This window comes from Panthera tigris, chromosome B1, assembly GCF_018350195.1.
Source record: "Panthera tigris isolate Pti1 chromosome B1, P.tigris_Pti1_mat1.1, whole genome shotgun sequence".
NCBI lineage: Eukaryota > Metazoa > Chordata > Mammalia > Carnivora > Felidae > Panthera > Panthera tigris.
The window spans coordinates 53,713,186-53,733,828 of NC_056663.1; the positions used below are offsets into that span (position 1 = coordinate 53,713,186).

Sequence of the window (20,643 nt, forward strand, 5' to 3'; positions counted from 1 at the left end):
TCTATACTTAGAACTAAAATATTGGTATCTTGAGTATTCATATGTAATTTACAGTACAATGTCAATTTTTCCCGTCTTTTTCTACTTTCAACAGTAGTGTATATAGGATTATTTTGCTCTATATGTTTGCCAAATTCTGATATCATCAAACTCAATGTCTTAATTTTGCATTGCTTTGCTTACAAATGAGTTTGAGCAACTTTTCACATACTTCTTGGACATTTGTGATCTTTGCCCAGTGAAATGTGTCTACCTTTGATCATTTTTCTACTCAATTCTTTGTCTTTTTCTCAATGATAAGTATGAGATATTTTATAGTTTGACAATAGCCAGTTGTCAGTTATACCTGTGTGACAAATACCTTCTTCCAGAGTGGTTTGGCTTTTCATTATTCTTAAGTGGGCTTTTAATGAAAAGAATTTCTTAATTTGGAGGGGATCCCGGGTGGCTCAGTTGGTTGAGCATCCAACTCTTGATTTCAGTCTTGGTCATGATCTCACAGTTTGTGAATTCAAGCCCTGGGTTGGGCTCTGTGCTGACAGTGTGGAGCCTGTTTGGGATTCTCTCTCTCCCTCCCCTTCTCTCTTTCAAAAATAAATAAACATAAAAAATCTTACAAAAATAATTTCTTAATTTTGACATCATGGAATTTATTAATCTTTATTTTATGATCAGTACTATTGTGCTTCTTAAAAAATCAACCCTACCTCAAGGATAGACTACTCTACGGTGTTTTCTGGTTTTTTTTAACCCATCTTGTTTGAACTTTTAATTCATCCAAACTTGCTTTATTGAGCCTTATTGTTGGGATAAAATTTAACCTTCTTGTTATACACAAAACCATTTAGTAAGTAGTCCATGCAGCCACCAGTAATCTGCAGCTCTACTTCCTTCGTATACCACACGAACAGTTGTTTTTAGACTCCTCATTTTGTCCCATTGATCACTTTGTCTTTGAACCAACCATAATGTTTTAAAGTTTTATACTCATCTTAAATAGTTCCTGTAGTAAGCCTTTCTACTCTTTTCTTCTTCTCTAAGAATGCCTTGACTATCCTGGACCTTTGGTAGTATTCTATACAAATTATGTAATTAGCTAATCAATTGTCTCAAAAAATTGTTTTGTTTTGACAAAAATTACATTGAATCTAGCAGCTAGTTAGTAAATAATTGTTACCTTTGTAACATTTCCTCTTTCTTTGTAGAATCATGGAGTTTCCTCCCATTTATTTATTTACTTACGTTTTCAAGAAATTAGAAGGTGTTCTAGGTAAAACTCTTTCATGTTTTTAAAGATTTATTTCTATATGTCTTATGTGATCAGTCATAGCCTGTGATATTGTTTTTTCAATATTTCAGTTCATTTCAACCGCATAAATTATGCATTCGTAGCAATTTTTTTATATAGAAGAAGTCTGCTCAAATTCATATCAAAGTTTTCCAGTTCTTGTCCCTCATTTCTGTTTGCATTTCAGAGCAGCATTCTACGTGTTTTTTTGTTTAATTCTGTCCTTCTGAAGTGCATTAATTAAAAGTCTACTTTATAAATGTTCAAGAGAAAACTGTGTTTTTCTTTAATGATTTTTTCACTTTCAATTTTGAAAGATTATTACTGAGTATACTAATCAAATTAACTATAATATTCTCTTAATATTTTGAGTATGTTAACCCACTATATTCTGGATTTCATTATTGATGCAAACTCCACCACCAGTCTAAGTATTTTCCAATAATGGTGATTATTTATGTATCATACATGTATCATATGATTCATCCTTGTCAGTCTATAATTAAATGATTTTTAGTGTATTCACACAGTTGTGCAACCATCACCACAACCATTTTTGAACATTTATTGTCCCAAAAGAAACCAAGTACACTTTAGAAGTCACTTTTTACCTCTCCCCAACTACTATTCTGCTTTCTGTCTCCATAGGTTTGTCTAATGTCAACATTTTATATACATGGAATCCTACAATACATGGTTTTGTGACTGGTTTTTTTAGCATAATATTTGCAAGATTCTCCCATGTTGCAGCATGTATCAGTACTCCATTTATTTTGATGAATGTTTAAATAAAATGCGCTGGAACTCCTGGGTGGCTCAGTTGGCTGAGAGTCTGACATCAGGTCAGGTCATGATCTCACGGTCGGTGAGTTTGAACCCTACGTCGGGCTCTGTGCTGACAGCTCAGAGCCTAGAGCCTGCTTCAGATTCTGTGTCTCCCTCTCTCTCTGTCCCTCCCTGCTTGTTCTCTCTCTCTCTCTCTCTCTCTCTCTCTGTATCTCTCTCAATAAGTAAACATTATTTTTTTTTAATAAAATGTGCTATTCCATACAAGGGAATATTGTTTGGCAATAGAAAGGTGATTCTTTTAAACACAGTTTTAATATAATGTCTTCACATGGACTTTTTTTTATTTACCTTTATTGGTATGTTTGACTTCCCTGTATCTGTGCATTAGTTTCTTTTGTTTGTGCTACAAAATTCTTTATTCAGATGTTTCTTATATGCTTTAACACATCCATCAAGTCTTTAATTTCAAGTTATGTTTTTATTTTATAATTATTTTATTTTACGATTTTCAAATATTCCTGGTAATTATTGGCTTCTAGTCCTGAATTTACCTTTTATTTCCTTAAATATATGTTACATGTTTATTCCATATTTTGATATGCTATTTCCATTAAAGTTCATGCCTGCTCATGTCTCCTTTTTTTGTCTGTAGTGAATTATTGCTGTTGCTATAAACACATTTATCTGAACATAATCTGTGATATACTTGAGGATCTAATGGGTTAATTCTTAGTCACAGGTTCGGGTTTTCCATTTTGTGGTGGCACATGACTCAGTTTCCCAATCTAGACCTTTGTATTTACTTACCGTCACTGCTTTTACTGTGGCTTTAGCTAACTCTTATTTTTGTTACCATTTTTGTCTTTGAAGAATCCCGGTATTTTCTTGAAGACAGTAAACTTTTGAAAAAGTATATAAATATTTCCTTTATTCAGAAAATAATCTACAATAGGTGGGCCCTTCCATGTGTCCAATCTACCATTATGTTGGAAGCACAAGTCTTCATAAATATGTTTTTCATCAATATCTGTATCTATACCTGTATTTCTTACACATCAAGCCTTGTTTTCTCACACTCTTTATTATATTTTAATTTTTTAAATAAAATAACACCAGGTAAAAGTCAGTAAAGCTCTTATTTTCATAATATATTTCTTCCTTATCCCCTGCTTTGATTCGTATTGTCTTCCTTTCCCTTTCCTTTGGACTATTCACCTCCAGATGACAGGCACTATGCATAAGTCACCTTATAATCCTCTGCAATTGCCTGCTACATAGAAAGTGCTCAATAGATATCAAGTGAAAAAAATAAATTATGATATTAAAATTCAGCCAGCTTCCTGTGCTAATCATCCAAAATTACAATGATTACTGGATTTTGTGTCAAAATACGAGATACATTTTATTATGTTTTCAGTGTTTGCCTACTTAAATTTTTTTCACTTTGAAGATCAAGCCCAATTAGATTTTCCTAAGGACATCTTCCCTGATCCTTCCACCTTGATCCCTGTTAGCTACATATTCCTTATGTTTCCATAGCTTGCTGTGCAATGCTTCCAACAGAGCACTTATAAGGTGGAAAGCTAATTGTTTACGATATATCTTGCACAACATAGTGATAGCAGAGATCATCTGTAAATATTGTGTCATCAGCACTCAACTGAATCACGGTTTGGCAATATGTGATAAGCATTTGTTGAATGAATCTAAATAAATTTCAGGATAACATTTGTCTGTTAATATATTTTTTAATGTTTATTTATTTATTTACGGAGTAGGGGGAAGCACAAGAGCAGAGAGGGGCAGAGAGAGAGGGAGAAAGAGAGAATCCCAAGCAGGATCCACACTGTCAGTGCAGAGCCTGATGCAGGGTTTGAACTCATGAACTGTGATTTCATGACCTGAGCTGAAATCAAGAGTCCGACATTCAATGACTGAGCTACCCAGGCACCCCTTTAATACTTAATTTGAATAAATTTTGTTGAATTTTTAGTAAAAATAAATGATCCATCTTAACTTTTCGACATAGAGGTGCTCAAATATATGCATGTGCCATTAAATATACACATTTACTTTTACAGAAAGCCATTGAATAATGATGTACTGTGGCAAACTTACATCAAGTTAAGCATCGCAGTTTTCAAATAAATTTCCAATAATTTAATGAGGTTAAATACCATTCTCAAATAATAGCATTAACAACATCATCAGCAATTTTAAAAACAGCGATAGGAACCGAATTCTTTACCTTGGAAAAAGTATCTTTTCAAAAGATTAATTAATATTCTAAATGTTGAATTTGTAAAACCATTCTGATTAAATCAGATTTAAATAAGAAAGGCAGTAATAGTTTCCATGAAATCATCATTTTAGATGAAAATGTTTGCAATCATTGGAAAGCATCCAAGTTGTTTTTAAAAAATCCTCTACTTGGTGATAATATTTATTTTTGTGCTATTTTGCAATGAGTATTTTCATAATAACATTTTAATAGAGTATTTTTAAAGAAGTATCTTCTGAAAATATGCCTAGCATATTCATTTTTAAGAATACTTTATATTTGGGGCACCTGGGTGGCTCAGTTGGTTGGGTGACCAACTTCGGCTCAGGTCACGATCTCATGGTTCATGGGTTCAAGCCCTCTGTCGGGCTCTGTGCTGACAACATGGCACCTCCTTGGGATTCTCCCTTTCTCTCTCTTTCTTTCTTCATCTCCCTGACTAATGCTTTCTCCTTCTCAAAATAAATAAACTTAAAAATAATAATACTTTATACTCCTAATTTTTGTCCAAATTTGAGACATGACACAAAAATATGTTTAGTTATAGTAAGTAAATCAACACCTTTAAGGAGTTTGCAAATTGTATGATTCCATATGAGCTAGACCCTAATCCATCACATGAAAAATTATTTGTATAAGAAAAAATGCATCAACCAAACAAACGAGCAAAGGGGGAGAAAAGAGAGAGGCAAACCAATTAACTATAGAGAACAAACTGGTGGTTCCCAGAGAGGAAGTGGGTGGGGAGAGGGGTTAAATAGGTGATGGGGATTAAGGAATGCACTTGTGATGAGCACTGGGTGCTGTATGAAGTGTTGAATCATTAGATTCTATACCCAAAACTAATATTGTAGTGCATGTTAACCAACTGGAATTTGAATAAACACTGAAAAAAAAATGCACTGTATAGCTATTGGAATGACAATTAAGAATGATTAGAAAATGTGAAAAATTCATTAAGTGAAAATGAAAGATGCAAAAACACATGTGCAATATAATTTCAACTATGTGAAAATGTGTAGGATAAAGAAAAGAAAGGAAACAAACACATCAAGATGTCAACAGTGATAGCATCGTTGAGATCGGTTTCCTTTATTCTGTAACAACACAGCTGAAACCCACTTGCACACATCACCAGTATAGAAATGTGGTGGCTACTCCTACGGAGGCAATGCGTGTGTACATACATGCGTGAGGTGGGGAGGAGGGAGGAGGAGAGAGGGAGACAGACACAGAGACAGAGAAACAGATTAAAAAGGAGAGTAGAGGGCAGAAATAAGTACGAAGGCAGGGGAGAAAAGGAGAAAGTGGGGGAAGGCTGCTGGACTGGAAATGACCTGCAAACACTAGGGAACTTAAAACTTAACTGAATCATAGACCAGAGGGAAGAGAAGCAGCTGACAACTTGTATTAACATTAGATGATTATTTTTCTCTATCTTTTTTCCAACTGGTCATTTTAGTTAGTTTCTAGCAATCCTATACTCCCTTATGCAGCCAAAGATGAGTATTGTGTTCTGTGTCATTTTCGGTGATACATTGGGCTGTGGTTTTTACTAAATTTGGTCTTTCCCCAGGGTACCTATTGTGGAGCAATGACAACCTGGCACCTATTAGATTTAATTGGATAACATTTAGGTATAGGACTTGTGATTTCCTGTCAGTGAGTATGTTGGTCTGTAACCCCCAAAATTTATTACAAAACAAGCAAACACAAACCACAGAAACCCAGAATCTTTGCATTAATTTACAAAACATTTGGTTTGCATACAAGGCAGTCATGACTGGCACTAAATCATGCGGGCAATGCATTCTTCAAAGCTCTGAAACCAGAATGTATGGGCCTGGATTACAGTTCCGCCACCTGTTAGCTCAGTAATCATGTTGAAGTTAGTTAGCTTATCTTTGTCCCACAGTCCTCATCTGTAAAACTAGGCAAATAATAACACCTACCTCATAGATTTGTGATGAGGACAGTAGGAATAATCCATGAAGCACCTAGTATAACATCAGGCACAGAGTGAAATGTAAGCAGCTATATTTGACTAATTATATGGAAAGGGGCTTTATAACACAAATTATAGAGGCAGGGGGAGGAGGGGCAATTGAATACAGACAGGAAATACAAATATACATAAATGTTGAAACGCAAAAGTTAATACAAAAAGTTGATGATAAGCTTATCATAAGAGTTTGAAAATTTTCCTTAAGATACTAGTCACCAGGTTCAACATTACAATTATCTGTCCCAAATGCCTATTATTTCAAAAACTAATTTATAAACCGAAAATACAACCAAATTCCTATTTAATATGAATTCTAATTTTGAGGAGCTAAAAGCTAATATTTAATGAGTGTGGTCCTAATACTTGTGTGGATCGATCCAGTGTTCAAAGCACCCCTCTCAGGGGAAGTACTGTTGTAACCATCCCTATTTTATGGAGGAAAAAACAAGACATAGGAAGATTAGAAAGCTGTTCACTGGGAGAGCTGAGATTTGATCCCAAGAAGATTTACTTCTGGGTCTAGTATATAAAACGTTACAATATTTGCCTAATTGAATTATTATTTTTTGTGTCTTATAGTGTAAGAGTTTTAAATATTGGGCCTGTTATTTACTATGTGACATACACATGAAAGTTAAGTACATTTGAATGGATACTTACTTTCAAAACGAAACATGGTATATAACTTTGTCAACAAGATATTTTCTTACAAAATTAAAGTTATTAATGTGTATCATTCTATTCTAATAATAGTAATAATAAATTTTGACTTCTGAAAGGTCAAAATTAGTGTTTCTTCTAATTTATGAAATAATGGCTGTATTTCATCACTGTTACTGTAAAATATTAATAATAAATTACTATAGTATAGCATATATTTACAAATCACTCATTTATTATGTAGCATGAAAAAATGATGAAAAAATAAAATTAGCTTCTGGAGGGTTTACTGCAAAAGGGGTTTGTAGGGAAAAGAATCATTAAATGTCTTTGTCCTAAAATTTGATGATTCCATATAAAAGTCAATTCAGTTGCCTTATATGACTTATGAATGAATTCAGTGCATATCTAGATTTTAGAAATGTGAGATACAAATATTTATTTCATTCTCAATATATATTATCTCATTTTTATCGTTGTCCTTTTTTTTTTTTTTACTTGCGTATAACCTTTCTACATTTTCACCATTATAGAAGTATAGCACAGGTGAACAGAAGAACTTCCCATTAATAAAACAGTCTTTCTTTTATGTATAGCCAAAGAATTATTACACACTTTGAAGCTGGCTTTAGTGGGTCTATTTTAAATTTTTCTGCATGTGCTGGATACACATCCATTATCTCTATTTTGCAAAACTGTGTCTTTATTTCTTTATTTTTGCTCTTTTAGTATAGGCAAGTTATTTCAAATTGAGTTACGAGGACTTCTCTTAGGTGGCATTATTTGACTATGTCATTTTTTACCCTTTGCACATTTTCACAAGTGATCAAGACTCACGGATAATATAAATGGTTGACTAGTGTAAATGGGATACATTGGCTATGAGGAATCAGCTTTAAACATTTATTTTCAAAATGCTGAATTTGGTTGTTTAATGGGGAAGCTTCCCAGCACAATGTTCATTTGCAGGCAGGTCAAAACTCAGACTGTGAGAACTGTTAAAAGCTTAGTTTCTAGGTCATCAAGAGATGGCCATTTTTTAGTTTTTCATTAGACCCTGGTCCTAAACAAAGACTTAAATATGTTAGTAAACAAAGATATTTCTGGTTATTCACAGAAAGAGCACAATGGATATAAGATAACATTTGGCCTTGGTGACAGGTGGCAGGTGGTTTCTGCCCTGTGTGATTTAGAAACAGAAACTGAAGGATACTTGATGTCTTTTTTAAACTCAGTCTTAGAGCAAAAAGTGTTTCGGGAAGATCTGAGATTGTGTCTATAAAGCTTATCACGAAACCAATAGCATAGGATAAGGAGAGTCAACCAAACCTTACTGTATACACTGTGGTTAAAAAGTACTTTTAGGGGCGCCTGGGTGGCTCAGTCGGTTGAGCGGCCGACTTCGGCTCAGGTCATGATCTCCCGGTCCGTGAGTTCGAGCCCCGCGTCGGGCTCTGTGCTGACAGCTCAGAGCCTGGAGCCTGTTTCCGATTCTGTGTCTCCCTCTCTCTGACCCTCCCCCGTTCATGCTCTGTCTCTCTCTGTCTCAAAAATAAATAAAACGTTAAAAAAAAAGTACTTTTATTTTAGCCTCACAGTGAGGAACATTTGCAGCGTATTCTCAATTATGCATATAATTGTAAGAATCAGTCCCAAGGAAATTCTTTAGTTGTCAGTTATTTTTCCTGGCAGGCATCATTATAACTGGGGTTGCTTTCATCTTCTCCTATGGTTAAGACAGAGGGAAATTATTCCTTTGGTGGTAGTCAGGGCTGAAGCACAGACTTCAGAGCAGCAAAGCGATGCAAGAACTGGCCACCAACCATGGAGCTCTGCTCCTCGGCATTCTGAATTCTAGGCGAAAAGAGGGTGACCTGTCTTTGGCTGGTAGAAGCTTGTTCACGTATCCCCATTTACAGGTTCTGCAGATCCTGTGGCTGGTGAGATTTCCACATTATCGTGAACTTTGTGGTAAAAAGCCAAAGTGAACTCTGTTCCATTGTCACTTTGGAAGATACATGGGGTACCTAGCAAGCAGAAAAGAATATTATCTGGTATGTAACCTCAGTTGCAGTTAGAAGATAAGGGTCTCGGTGTGCAAATAATGATCAAGGGAACATATAGATTTATTTAAAAATTTTTTTTAATGTCTTATTTATTTTTGAGACACAGAGAGACAGAGCAGGGGCAGAGGAAGGGCAGAGAGAGAGGGAGACACAGAATCCGAAGCATGCTCCAGGCTCTGAGATGTCAGCACAGAGCCTGATGCGGGGCTCAAACCCACAAACTCCGAGATCATGACCTGAGCCGAAGTTGGTCACCTGACCAACTGAGCCACCCAGGTGCCCGGGGAACATATAGATTTATAACATTCACTACTCTGAGTTTCACCTCCCTGCGAGAGAAAGCAATCTACCAGACCTGATTTTATGGAAACATTCTTTGTGATTGCTTGGTTACATATTCTGATACCTGGTAATTTGGTATTCAAAGAATAAAAAAAAATAGATGAAAACTGGTGTTCAGTTTCTCTGAATATCTCCAGCCTTGGCTATATTCCATGGAAATAAAACCTTCCTAAAATGTTCACTTTACTCCTGCTTATAATGAAATCTACATGTTTAATTTATTTGCTCATTTCAAAAATCTAAAATTTATGTGCTCATTTCAAAAGTCATAGGTGGTGCTTATATCCATATACTGGCTATCAATCTTTGTCATTCTATACATTAGTCCAGAAATTGTGAGCAAGAATTTGATTGAAGTCATTGACTCTTCCCCCCCACCTTTTTTGTTAATGTTTATTTTTGAGAGAGAGACAGAGAGAGAGACAGAGTATGAGCCAAGGAGGGACAGAGAGAGAGGGAGACACAAATCTGAAGCAGGCTCCAGGCTCTGAGCTGTCAGTACAGAGCCCAACACAGGGCTCAAACTGAGGAGCCATGAGATCATGACCTGAGCCAAAGTGGGACGCTGAACCACCCAGGTGCCCCTGACTCTTCCCCTTTTAAAACTTAACTATGAGTAGTCTAATTGGGAAAACTCTTCAGCCAAATCTTCTTAAAGGATTACTGGCAATAATATTCCTCTATTATTCTCCTCTTATTTCAAAATCACCTTTTATTTTTCCCAAATCACCTGTTTCATGGAACTCACTGCTATATTAAACATGAGGAAATGTGTCTTCATTGTAAAGAAGTATATATAGTCATTTTTAGAAGACAGCTTTCAAGAAAATTTCACTAAATGCATTCTGGATGCTATTGGATATTTAAGAAAAGAAATGGTTCTAGAAAATAAATGTGATGCTGAAAATATTTTACTTCAAGTGTCTAATAGCAACCTAACATTTTATTCTGACAAACCAAGTTAAATTTGAACGGAATGGCAAAATATAGGCATGATAAAAGTGTACTCCTCTGTGGCCTTTTCTTTAGAGACATCTAGATCACTAAAACATGGGCAAAGCCTTGTAACTTAAACAACTCTTGTCAGTGGTAATGAGTGAGGATTGTGAGGTATGAAAGCTCACAAGGAGGTCAGTGGCTTTTGCTAAAATTCAGAGGCATCCAAAGAATAGCACATAAGATTCTAGAGTTTTTAAAGCAGGTTTTTTTTTCCCCTTTCCTTCTTCTGCCATAGGATTACAGAGTCAATATCTTCCTTCGTCAGAAGTGGAACGATCCTCGCCTTGCATATAGTGAATACCCTGATGATTCTTTAGACCTAGACCCTTCCATGTTGGACTCCATTTGGAAACCTGATTTGTTCTTTGCCAATGAAAAAGGTGCCAACTTTCATGAAGTTACTACAGACAATAAATTGTTAAGAATTTTCAAGAATGGAAATGTTCTTTACTCAATAAGGTGAGTCATAGATTTAAAATACTTGATTTCAGTGATATGCAGTGCTATTGTTTCTTTCTTTTTTTCCTTTTTATGAATGTTTTGAGAGTTTTGAGTAAGGGCTACCATTGTTCTGCTTGAGTTCCTCTATTATACCATTTCCCAAATGTGTCTAATCCCCAATAATAGACCCAAGTTCCAGATCTAGGAACTGTATAATTCTTGAAAAATCTATATTTTTAACAGCCTCTTAATATCAGCCAAATTGGTGGGTAGTTTAAAGGTAAATTGAGGGGCGCCTGGGTGGCGCAGTCGGTTAAGCGTCCGACTTCAGCCAGGTCACGATCTCGCGGTCCGTGAGTTCGAGCCCCGCGTCGGGCTCTGGGCTGATGGCTCGCAGCCTGGAGCCTGTTTCCGATTCTGTGTCTCCCTCTCTCTCTGCCCCTCCCCCGTTCATGCTCTGTCTCTCTCTCTGTCCCAAAAATAAATAAAAAACGTTGAAAAAAAAATGGGCATAAAGGTAAATTGAGTGGTAGATGATTCATACATTGTGATTATATTTTTATGAATGTATACTTCCTTTAAATATTTATAAGTGAAGGAATATTTGGATTTGCTCGTTTGGGATTCATTTTCCATAAATTATCTTTCAGGTATTTGTATTTTTGTTTTAATATCCTTGGGCTTCCCTGTTCATCCTTTAGAAAAGATCTTATTTACATTTTATTTATTATGCATTTCTAAGAAAACTATGTCGCTTTTAAAAATGAATACCAAAGCATAACAATAATTATTACCAAAACTTAAACACTAATATTAAAATTTCTTGACTACTGAACTTTGGAGCTCATTCAACTTTGTTAAATATCAAATAAGTGTAAATTCAATAAATAACAACTTGAAAGGATATATGTGGTGATTTGTGTCACACCTGAAAAATATTCTAAAATAAATGATTATCTTAAAACTTCCATAATTATTTTCTTCATTTAGTTTATATATGGACATTTTATTGTTTATATCAAGTCTTGTTGGATATGGACAATTCATTACAGATTTCTTTCATTCATTTTTTAAATTTTTAAAACTTTTTTAATGTTTATTTATTTTTGAGAGACAGAGCACGAGCAGGGGAGGGGCAGAGAGAGAGGGAGACACAGAATCTGAAGCAGGCTCCAGGCTCTGAGCTGTCAGCACACAGCCTGATGCGGGGCTCGAACCCATGAACCATGAGATCATGACCTGAGCCGAAATCAAATGCTTAACTGACCGAGCCACCCAGGCACCCCTAGATTGCTTACATTCTTGTAATATTTTGGGGGAAAGTTAGGAAATGATTCTGAGTTGCATCTTTTGTCTTTCAGTATGAGTTCAGATGAAACAGATGATGTCTATCAGGCTCCTAGTTTTTGTTTGTTATACTCTGGCTCACATAAACAGACTAACTTCACTTTTTGTGAGTTGTTTTTAGAAATCTCACAGGACTTTAAAATCTTCAAATGGCTAACAGTTTCTTTATTAACAAGAGTTGTGCTATTTGTCACTCAATTTACAAATGAAACATCTGCGATGTTTCATGACAGATTTGGCTTCCCTGCTTGTTTAAAGAATGTTCTGGCAGACCTGGCTTATTGAATTTATCCATAAATGAACAGATCCATTTATCTGTACTTCCTACTAAAACAAAAAATAAACTGAATAAGGAGTAAAAATGGCATTAACACACAGGAGGATGAAAGTAACAGGAAAGAAGACAGTGACAGATGAGCAATGATGACATATTTTAGGAAGCTTCAAAATGAATGCACTTGTGAAAACTGACTTAACAGAGCTGAAAACCTAAGCTAACAGGGGGAGCCCAAAAGGAAGAAAATAATATCCTCACACTTTCAGAAATGTAAGGCAGCTCGGACTTTAGAAAGTAAGAGCTAGAAAAGAAATAAAAGGACAACAATTGATTTAAACTTTGTAGAAAGAAGACTGAGATTTCTTTTTCAGAAAATTATTTTAATGTTTATTTATTTTTGAGAGAAAGACAGAGACAGAGTATGAGCAGGGGAGGGGCAGAGAGAGAGGGAGACACAAGATCTGAAGCAGGCTCCAGGCTCTGAGCTGTCAGCACAGAGCCCAATGCAGGGTTTGAACTGACGTACAGTGAGATCATGACCTGAGCCAAAGTCAGACACTTAACCAACTGAGCTTTTTGCACTTGTCCTTCAGAGTAGAAATTGCCTTTTTGCCTTCTGAAATGGGCAGAAAGCAGGACAGAAAAAAAAATCTTGGAGAGGTTGTGCCAAGAGCTTCAGGACTAGGGACTTCAGGCATGGGTGGCATCTATCATGCGTCATTGTACTAAAAAAAATAGAGATTACATGAGGCTTGCACACTGTATGGTGAAACTCTTGTTCTCCCTAAAATGCTGAAAGCCCGTTCTAAACGTCTTTCATTGAGTAGTAGTAGTCAGAAGAATACACCTCTGGAAAAAGATCTATAGATGCTGACAATTGGAGAACCACAAAGGAAAAATCTGTGCAGCCATGTTTTATCCTACAGTTAAGACCATTACTCAATGAACCATCCACTACTAACTGAGTTCCAAATAGTTTTTATTGCCTCATTCTTAAATAAAAACAGACAAAGGAGACCATTCTATAATATTAACAATAATCTAAAATTTAAAAAAAAAGAAGCAGAGGCTAGAAGAAACATACAGAGAAAAATAAAGAGAAAAGAGGAGAAAGTTAAAGAAAAAGGATTGACTCAAGAGAAAATGAAGAGACCAGAAGAGACCGTTAAAAAAAATCATCTCTAGATAGATTAGACAATTGCATGCATGAAGTAAGATCCTTCTAGGACAGGAATAAAAGGAGTCATTCAGAGCATAACAGGAAAATAGTAAACCAGAGTTTTTCACTTTGGTGAAAAGAACCAGTAGAGCATTTGGAAGATGAAGTGAAGAAATCTCCTAAGAAGTTATATCAAGATATGCAGAAGTAGAAAAGAAAGAATATGAAAATCAGAACATCGATACAGAGGATTACTATCTGATTAGAATGAAAGAATGGAAGAAAATAGAGGTTCCCACGAAAAAAAGGAATTGATAGATTAGCTGCTATATTAACCATTGAGAGGGACTTCGTTGCTCTGATAGGAAGTGTGTTGAATTTGTAGCTCTGATAGGGAATTTGTTGACTATTAAGATGAGACGATTATTAGTACTAAGGAAAACAACATGCTACTCAAGAGTTAGAGCAAACTACCACGCGTAACCATGAGCCTAATTACATGTTCATAACACGTAAGCACTGAATATTAATTTAATCATAAATATTTATGTAAATAAATTTTGAGTATTATGGGAGAGTTAAGTGCATGGAGTGTGGTATAAAAGAATTTTTTTCCTTATAGGAAATGGATAATTTTACAAACTTAAAAAACCAAGCATAGTATAATAACAATTTGGATATATGACTATAAATCTTAGTGGAGTATCTAAAGAAAGGCTGCTTCTGAGAAGCTAGAACTGAACCAGGGGTAAGATGGGTGGGACAAAAATATAACTGTTTTTTTTTATGCTTTCTATACTCTTCGAACTTTTTAAATGATATCCATGAATTATATTGATAATTTTTAAATGAAGTACTTTTCAAGTGAGGCCTTTGGGGCCAGAAACATGACCCTTACTTAGATTGTCAAAGTTGGGATTTGGTTTTACTCTACTTATAAAATTAGCCTTTCACTTATTTTATGGATGCTGACAGAAGACGCAAGACTCTGAGTCAGAGACAAACGAATGCATTACTCACTGTAAGCAAGTAACACAAGCATCAGCGAATTTGCCTAACTGCTCCGTTGCCCTCAAATTTCACTGGGGTGATGAACCAGGCACTGATGGGTATCACGCACACTCTGTGTCCATGACACGGCTGTGGCACACTGAGTTTGGGGGATCCACTGGCTTTAGAGCAAGCTGGAAGCAAGCCTTCTCTTTGTCTAAAGGAACAACATGGTCTCATCTCTCAAAATTAGCAGCTGTATGGACAACCCTGAGAAATGGCTCGGGTAAAAGAATAGTCAGGGCCTGCAGTCTTGGCACATACCCAGCAAGACGTCCAAGGAGGACTGTCTCTCCCAAGCCAGGTTCCGGCTCTCTGATTTACCAGCTGTGATGTAGGGCAAGTCTCTGGTTGTGAAAGGCTCATTTTCCATATATGCATGATAGTGAAAATACTGATTACCTTGAGCCTGAAATAATGTATGTAAAGCACCCAGCAGAGTTCTAGGCATACAATAGACAGTGAAGTTATTTTTATCTTCCTCAAAAAAATACCCTCCCCCAAAACGTGCAAGTTCTGGTATTTTCCAGAATCCGTAAATGAACACTGTATGCACACTTGCAAGTTATTAATCTAAGTCTCCATCTTGTCAATTGTAAAGTGAGGACGGCAAAATCCTCACAAAATAATGGAAGCACATCAGAGGCAGTTTAATGTTATCTACTGCTTACTTTACTAATACATACTAATAGGTACTCACTCAACCTTACTGCTTATATTACAGGAGCATTATTTTCATTAAAAATCAAATAATGGATGGAAACCATTTTGATAATAAATTTCATATACTGAAAAAAAATAAAATAAAAATTAAAATTAAAAAAAATCAAATAATGGGAAGAAATTTTATATCAATAATGCTATGCACAGTGACTTGCCAAAGATCCTAACACAACTTAAACTTTCATTTAAAGTAAATATAATCGGGGGCTCCTGGGTGGCTCAGTTGGTTAAGCATCTGACTTTGGCTCAGGTCATGATCTCATGGTTCTTGAGTTCAAGCCCCACATTGGACTCTGTGCTGATGGCTCAGAGCCTGGAGCCTGTTTCGGATTCTGTGTCTCCCTCTCTCTCTGCCCCTCCCTTGCTCCTGCTCTGTCTCTCTCTGTCTCTCAAAAATAAATAAATGTTAAAAAAAATAAACTAAATATAATCACTCTTTCTTTGAAATTCGGTTGTGAAAGGAATTAAGGTTTACTTATACAATATGTATTTTTTGAACATTAATTTTTACTAGAAAAGGCAAACTTATCAACAGATGCTTTTTAAAGATGTTGTTTATTCAAGGGTAATCAATTTACAATACCATATAATAGCCGTTGTAAGAAGAGTTCTGCATGTGTGTGATTATGCATATTTCTGTGAAGAGGTCCTTAGCTTACATCAGCTTCCTTAAGTAACCATCAATAATACTGAGATTTCACTGGTGGTGGACTGATAAGCTTTATAATCATCTCTAAAATCAAATGACAACAAATTCCAGATTAGAACACTAGTTAGAATCTCCCTTCTAGTGCTCCAACAATCCAATTTCTCCAGAAAGTTTTTTGACCTTTATAGAATCATAAGAAAATACCAAAACACTCAAGTAAATATGTAAAATTAATGGGGGAATTCCTTATATTTTCTAAGTTTAATTACATTTCTCTGATTTTTTGAAAGAATTATTTATGTATCTTCTACTTTATTTTTTTAGTGTTTATTTATTTATTTTTGAGAGAGAGAGAAAGAGAGAGAGCACACAAGCAGGGGAGGGGCAGAGAGAGAGGGAGACACAGAATCTGAAGCAGGCTCCAGGCTCTGAGCTGTCAGCATAGAACCTGACGCAGGGCTCCAACCCACGAACTGCGAGATCATGACCTGACTCAAAGTTGGACACAATTAACTGAGCCACCCAGGTGTCCCTGTTATCTTTTACTTTAAATGTAATAATTAATACTGACTGAAATATATCATTTCTTGCATTATATAAACATGAAATTTGTAAAGTCATATTAATTAGAGAACTCATTTTCATGAAAAATGTTTCAATGCCTTTGAAAGGCAGTGTACTTAGAGGTTAAAGTTCTAAGAGGTACTTAGAGCTGGACTCCCAGAGTTGTAAATTCAGCTCTACTAATTTCTTCCTTGTAATGTCAGGTGAGCTGACCTGTTAGTTTCATCATCTCTAAAATAAGGATAATACAGTTTATCTGTCTTATAAACTTGTAGTAAGGAATAAGTGAGTTGAGAAATAATGTAAAGTATTTAAAATCGGACAGCAACATACACAAGAATGAAACTGGACTGCTTTCTTACACCATACACAAAAATAAACTCAAAATGAATAAAAGACCTAAATGTGAGACAGAAAACCATCAAAACCCTAGAGGAGAAAACAGACAACAATCTCTTGACCTCAGCCACAGCAACCTCTTACTCCACATGTCTGCGAAGGTAAGGGAACAAAAGTAAAAATGAACTATTAGGACCTCATTAAGATAAAATGCTTCTTCACTGCAAAGGAAACAATCAAGAAAACTAAAAGGCAACCAATGGAATGGAAGAAGATATTTGCAAATGACATATCAAATAAAGGGTTAGTATCCAAAATCTATAAAAAACTTATAAACTCAACACCTGAAAAACAAGTAATCCAGTGAAGAAATGAGCAGTAGACACGAATAGACACTTTTCCAACATCCAGACGGTCAACAGACCCATGAAAAGATGCTTGACATCACTCATCATCAGGGAAATACAAATCAAAACCACATTGAGATACCACCTCACACTGGTCATAGTGGCTAAAATTAACAACTCAGGAAACAACACATGTTGGTGAGGATGTGGAGAAACAGGAACCCTCTTGCACTGTTGGTGGGAATGCAAACTGGTGCAGCCACTTTGGAAAACAGTGTGGAGATTCCTGAAAAAATTAAAAACAGAACTACCCTACAACCCAGCAATAGCACTACTAGGAATTTATCCAAGGGCTACAGGAGTGCTGATTCATAGGGTCACATATACTCCAATGTTTACAGCAGCGCTTTCAACAATAGCCAAATCATGGAAAGATCCCAAATGTCCATCAACTGATGAATGGATAAAGAAGATCTGGTTTATAGATGCAATGGAATACCACTTGGCAATGAGAAAGAATGAAATCCTGCCATTTGCAACACCATGGATGGAACTAGAGGGTATTATGCTAAGTGAAATAAGTCAGTCAGAGAAAGACAGAGACCGTATGTTTTCACTCATATGTGGAACTTGAGAAACTTAACAGAAGACCATGGGGGGAAGGGAGGAGGGAAAGGTAGTTTCGAACAAAAAGGGAGGCAAATCCAGAAGGACTCTTAAATACAGAGAACAAATTGAGGGTTAATGTGGGGGCAGGGGAGAGGGGAAAAGGAGTGATGGCTATTGAGGAGGGCACTTGCTGTGATGAGCACTGGGTGTAGTATGTAAGCGATGAATCACGGGAATCTACCCCCATAAGCAAGAACACAGTATACACTGTATGTTGGCTAACTTGACAATAGATTATATTAAAAAAAGAGTAACAGAGAAACTAAAAAAAAAAAAAAAAGATATGTTAAAAGAAAACCAATTAATAAAAATCATACCCCCCCAAAAATAAAACAAAACAAAACAAAACAAGATAAAATAAAATAAAATAAATAAAATAAAATAAAATAGTGTCTACTACATAGTGAGTACAATAGATATATTACCTATTATGATATTATAGACAATATTGCAAAACCGATAATTTTTTTTAAATTTTTTTTAACGTTTATTTATTTTTGAGACAGAGAGAGACAGAACATGAACGGGGGAGGGGCAGAGAGAGAGGGAGACACAGAATCGGAAGCAGGCTCCAGGCTCTGAGCCATCAGCCCAGAGCCCGACGCGGGGCTCGAACTCACGGACCGTGAGATCGTGACCTGAGCTGAAGTCCGACGCTTAACCGACTGAGCCACCCAGGCGCCCCGCAAAACCGATAATTAATCAAGAGGTGTTCTTATAAAAGTAAATTAGAAATATTAGGAACTAATAAAAATACTTACCAGTATGGGGCACCTGGGTGACTCAGTCGGTTAAGTGTCTGACTTCGACTCAGGTCATGATCTTGCGGTTCATGCATTCGAGCCCCGCATCAGGTTCTGTGCTGACAGCTTGGAGCCTGGAGGCTGCTTTGGATTCTGTGTCTCCCTCCCTCTCTGCTCCTCCCCTGCTCATGCTTTGTCTCTCTCTCAAAAATAAAGAAATATTTTAAAAAATTTTAAATAAAATTAAATAAATAAATAAACATTAAAAATTTTTAAAAATACTTATCAGTTTCATAAAGAGCCAAAAATGGAGTCAAAAGAGATGTGTTATTGTTTTTATATATACTTACTTAATGTTTGAGATAGACACCTAGGCAATGCTTATTCAAAAATGGACAATACCTCAGTTTTAATCAGGTCTGCTGTTTGTCATAGATTATAGTCATCTTTTTTAACATTACTACTTCACTAAGCCAAGACTTTTTAAGAGAAAATAAAAAACACCATATCCTGTTTATGTGGCGTGTCTCAGAAAGAGAACCTAGTGTCCTCTCTTACACAAGAAGATATTCATTTCCAAAACAGTAGAATGTGATTAATTGCCTTTTGATTTAGTTTTCTTTTGATGTGGTCAGAACGTATCTTTGATTTATATGTCATGTTTTAATGAAGAAATTCAGAATCACACCCACCAAACTGACATGTATTTTTTTAATCCATATGTTGTTAAAGACATCATTGTACAGTACTTTCAACAAAGGAATGTCAATAAACAGATGTTTTTCAGGATATGATTTATGACAGAAGTTCTACAAAGTGTGTTTTTCTTTGCCAAGTAATTCCTTTCAAGCCCTTCTTTTTAAAAGAATTATGTAATGTTTCTCATTTTATGCCAAAAAAAATAGCCAGGATATGAATTTGACATCACATGCATGGTGAGAGCTTGGAAAAGATTCTAAGAATGCTATTCACTCTCATACAAAAGGCCACAGAATTAATCCTCCAAGCCAACATTTGAAACTGGCCGTCCAGAGAGCCTTGGAAGTTTGGAAAATTAATGTGCATGTGTTCAAAATATACTTGTGCATACACTTCTAATAAGCCCCATCGCAAGACAGAGAACATTGTGTCCACCTGATTTTACAATTGCCTTTTGAAGACAGAACTTTGTAGATCTACAGGATCCTACTTCCAGGATCGCTTAACCTAGCTAAGCCAGGAGAAAACAGCTTTTGAAGAGTGGACGGTATGAATTATTTTAGTGTGCTAGGGACTCTGACTTGAAGGGATCGTCAAGTGATCCTCCTGGGGCTCTAAAAAATTCAACAGCTTCACATGTCTGTCCATTTATATCTCTCAAATTATGTTAATTGGACCTCACCAAGAGTATTCACTGTAGAACATGCATTATTATAACTTTATGTCCAGAAGTCTACATGAAAATGCCAGTTTGGAGAACATGGTTACATTTAGTAGGGCCACTGATTATTTCTTGTTAAAGCTTAAATAGGCTTTATGCGTGATTTCATTCAGCCATCTTTTCGCCCATCATATATAATTCTGGGGAAGGGTAGATGGAGCAGTCTGGAGCAGTAGAATATACTAGTAATCCTTAATAACTGATATCTATTGAGTGCTTACTATGTGTCACGATACTTGTCTAAGCACTTTACATGTATTAAGTCATATATGTTCACAAGGTTTCTCCAGAGCAAGTTCTATTGCTACATTCATTTTGGACCAAAGAACTCTGAAATATAGTGAGGTGAAATAATCTACCTACTGTCACAAAGTTTAGGCAAACAAATCCACCTGAAATGCTCACTGACATGCTGAATTTCAATGGGAATACTTTAAAGAAAGGGGCTGGCTAGAGAGTTCTCAGGTAAGAACTGTATTTGAATA

At 35.9% G+C, this 20,643-nt stretch overlaps 1 protein-coding gene across 2 annotated transcripts in view; it reads left to right on the top strand.

Annotated features, from left to right (window-relative positions):
• Nucleotides 1–20,643, top strand: part of GLRA3 (glycine receptor alpha 3) — a 192,592-nt gene that overhangs the window by 105,296 nt on the left and 66,653 nt on the right. For both annotated transcript variants that reach the window (XM_007097140.3, XM_015544207.2), the window contains exon 4: nt 10,666–10,889. In XM_007097140.3, the coding sequence (XP_007097202.2) occupies nt 10,666–10,889 (224 nt within the window). The remainder of the gene's footprint in view (nt 1–10,665; nt 10,890–20,643) is intronic.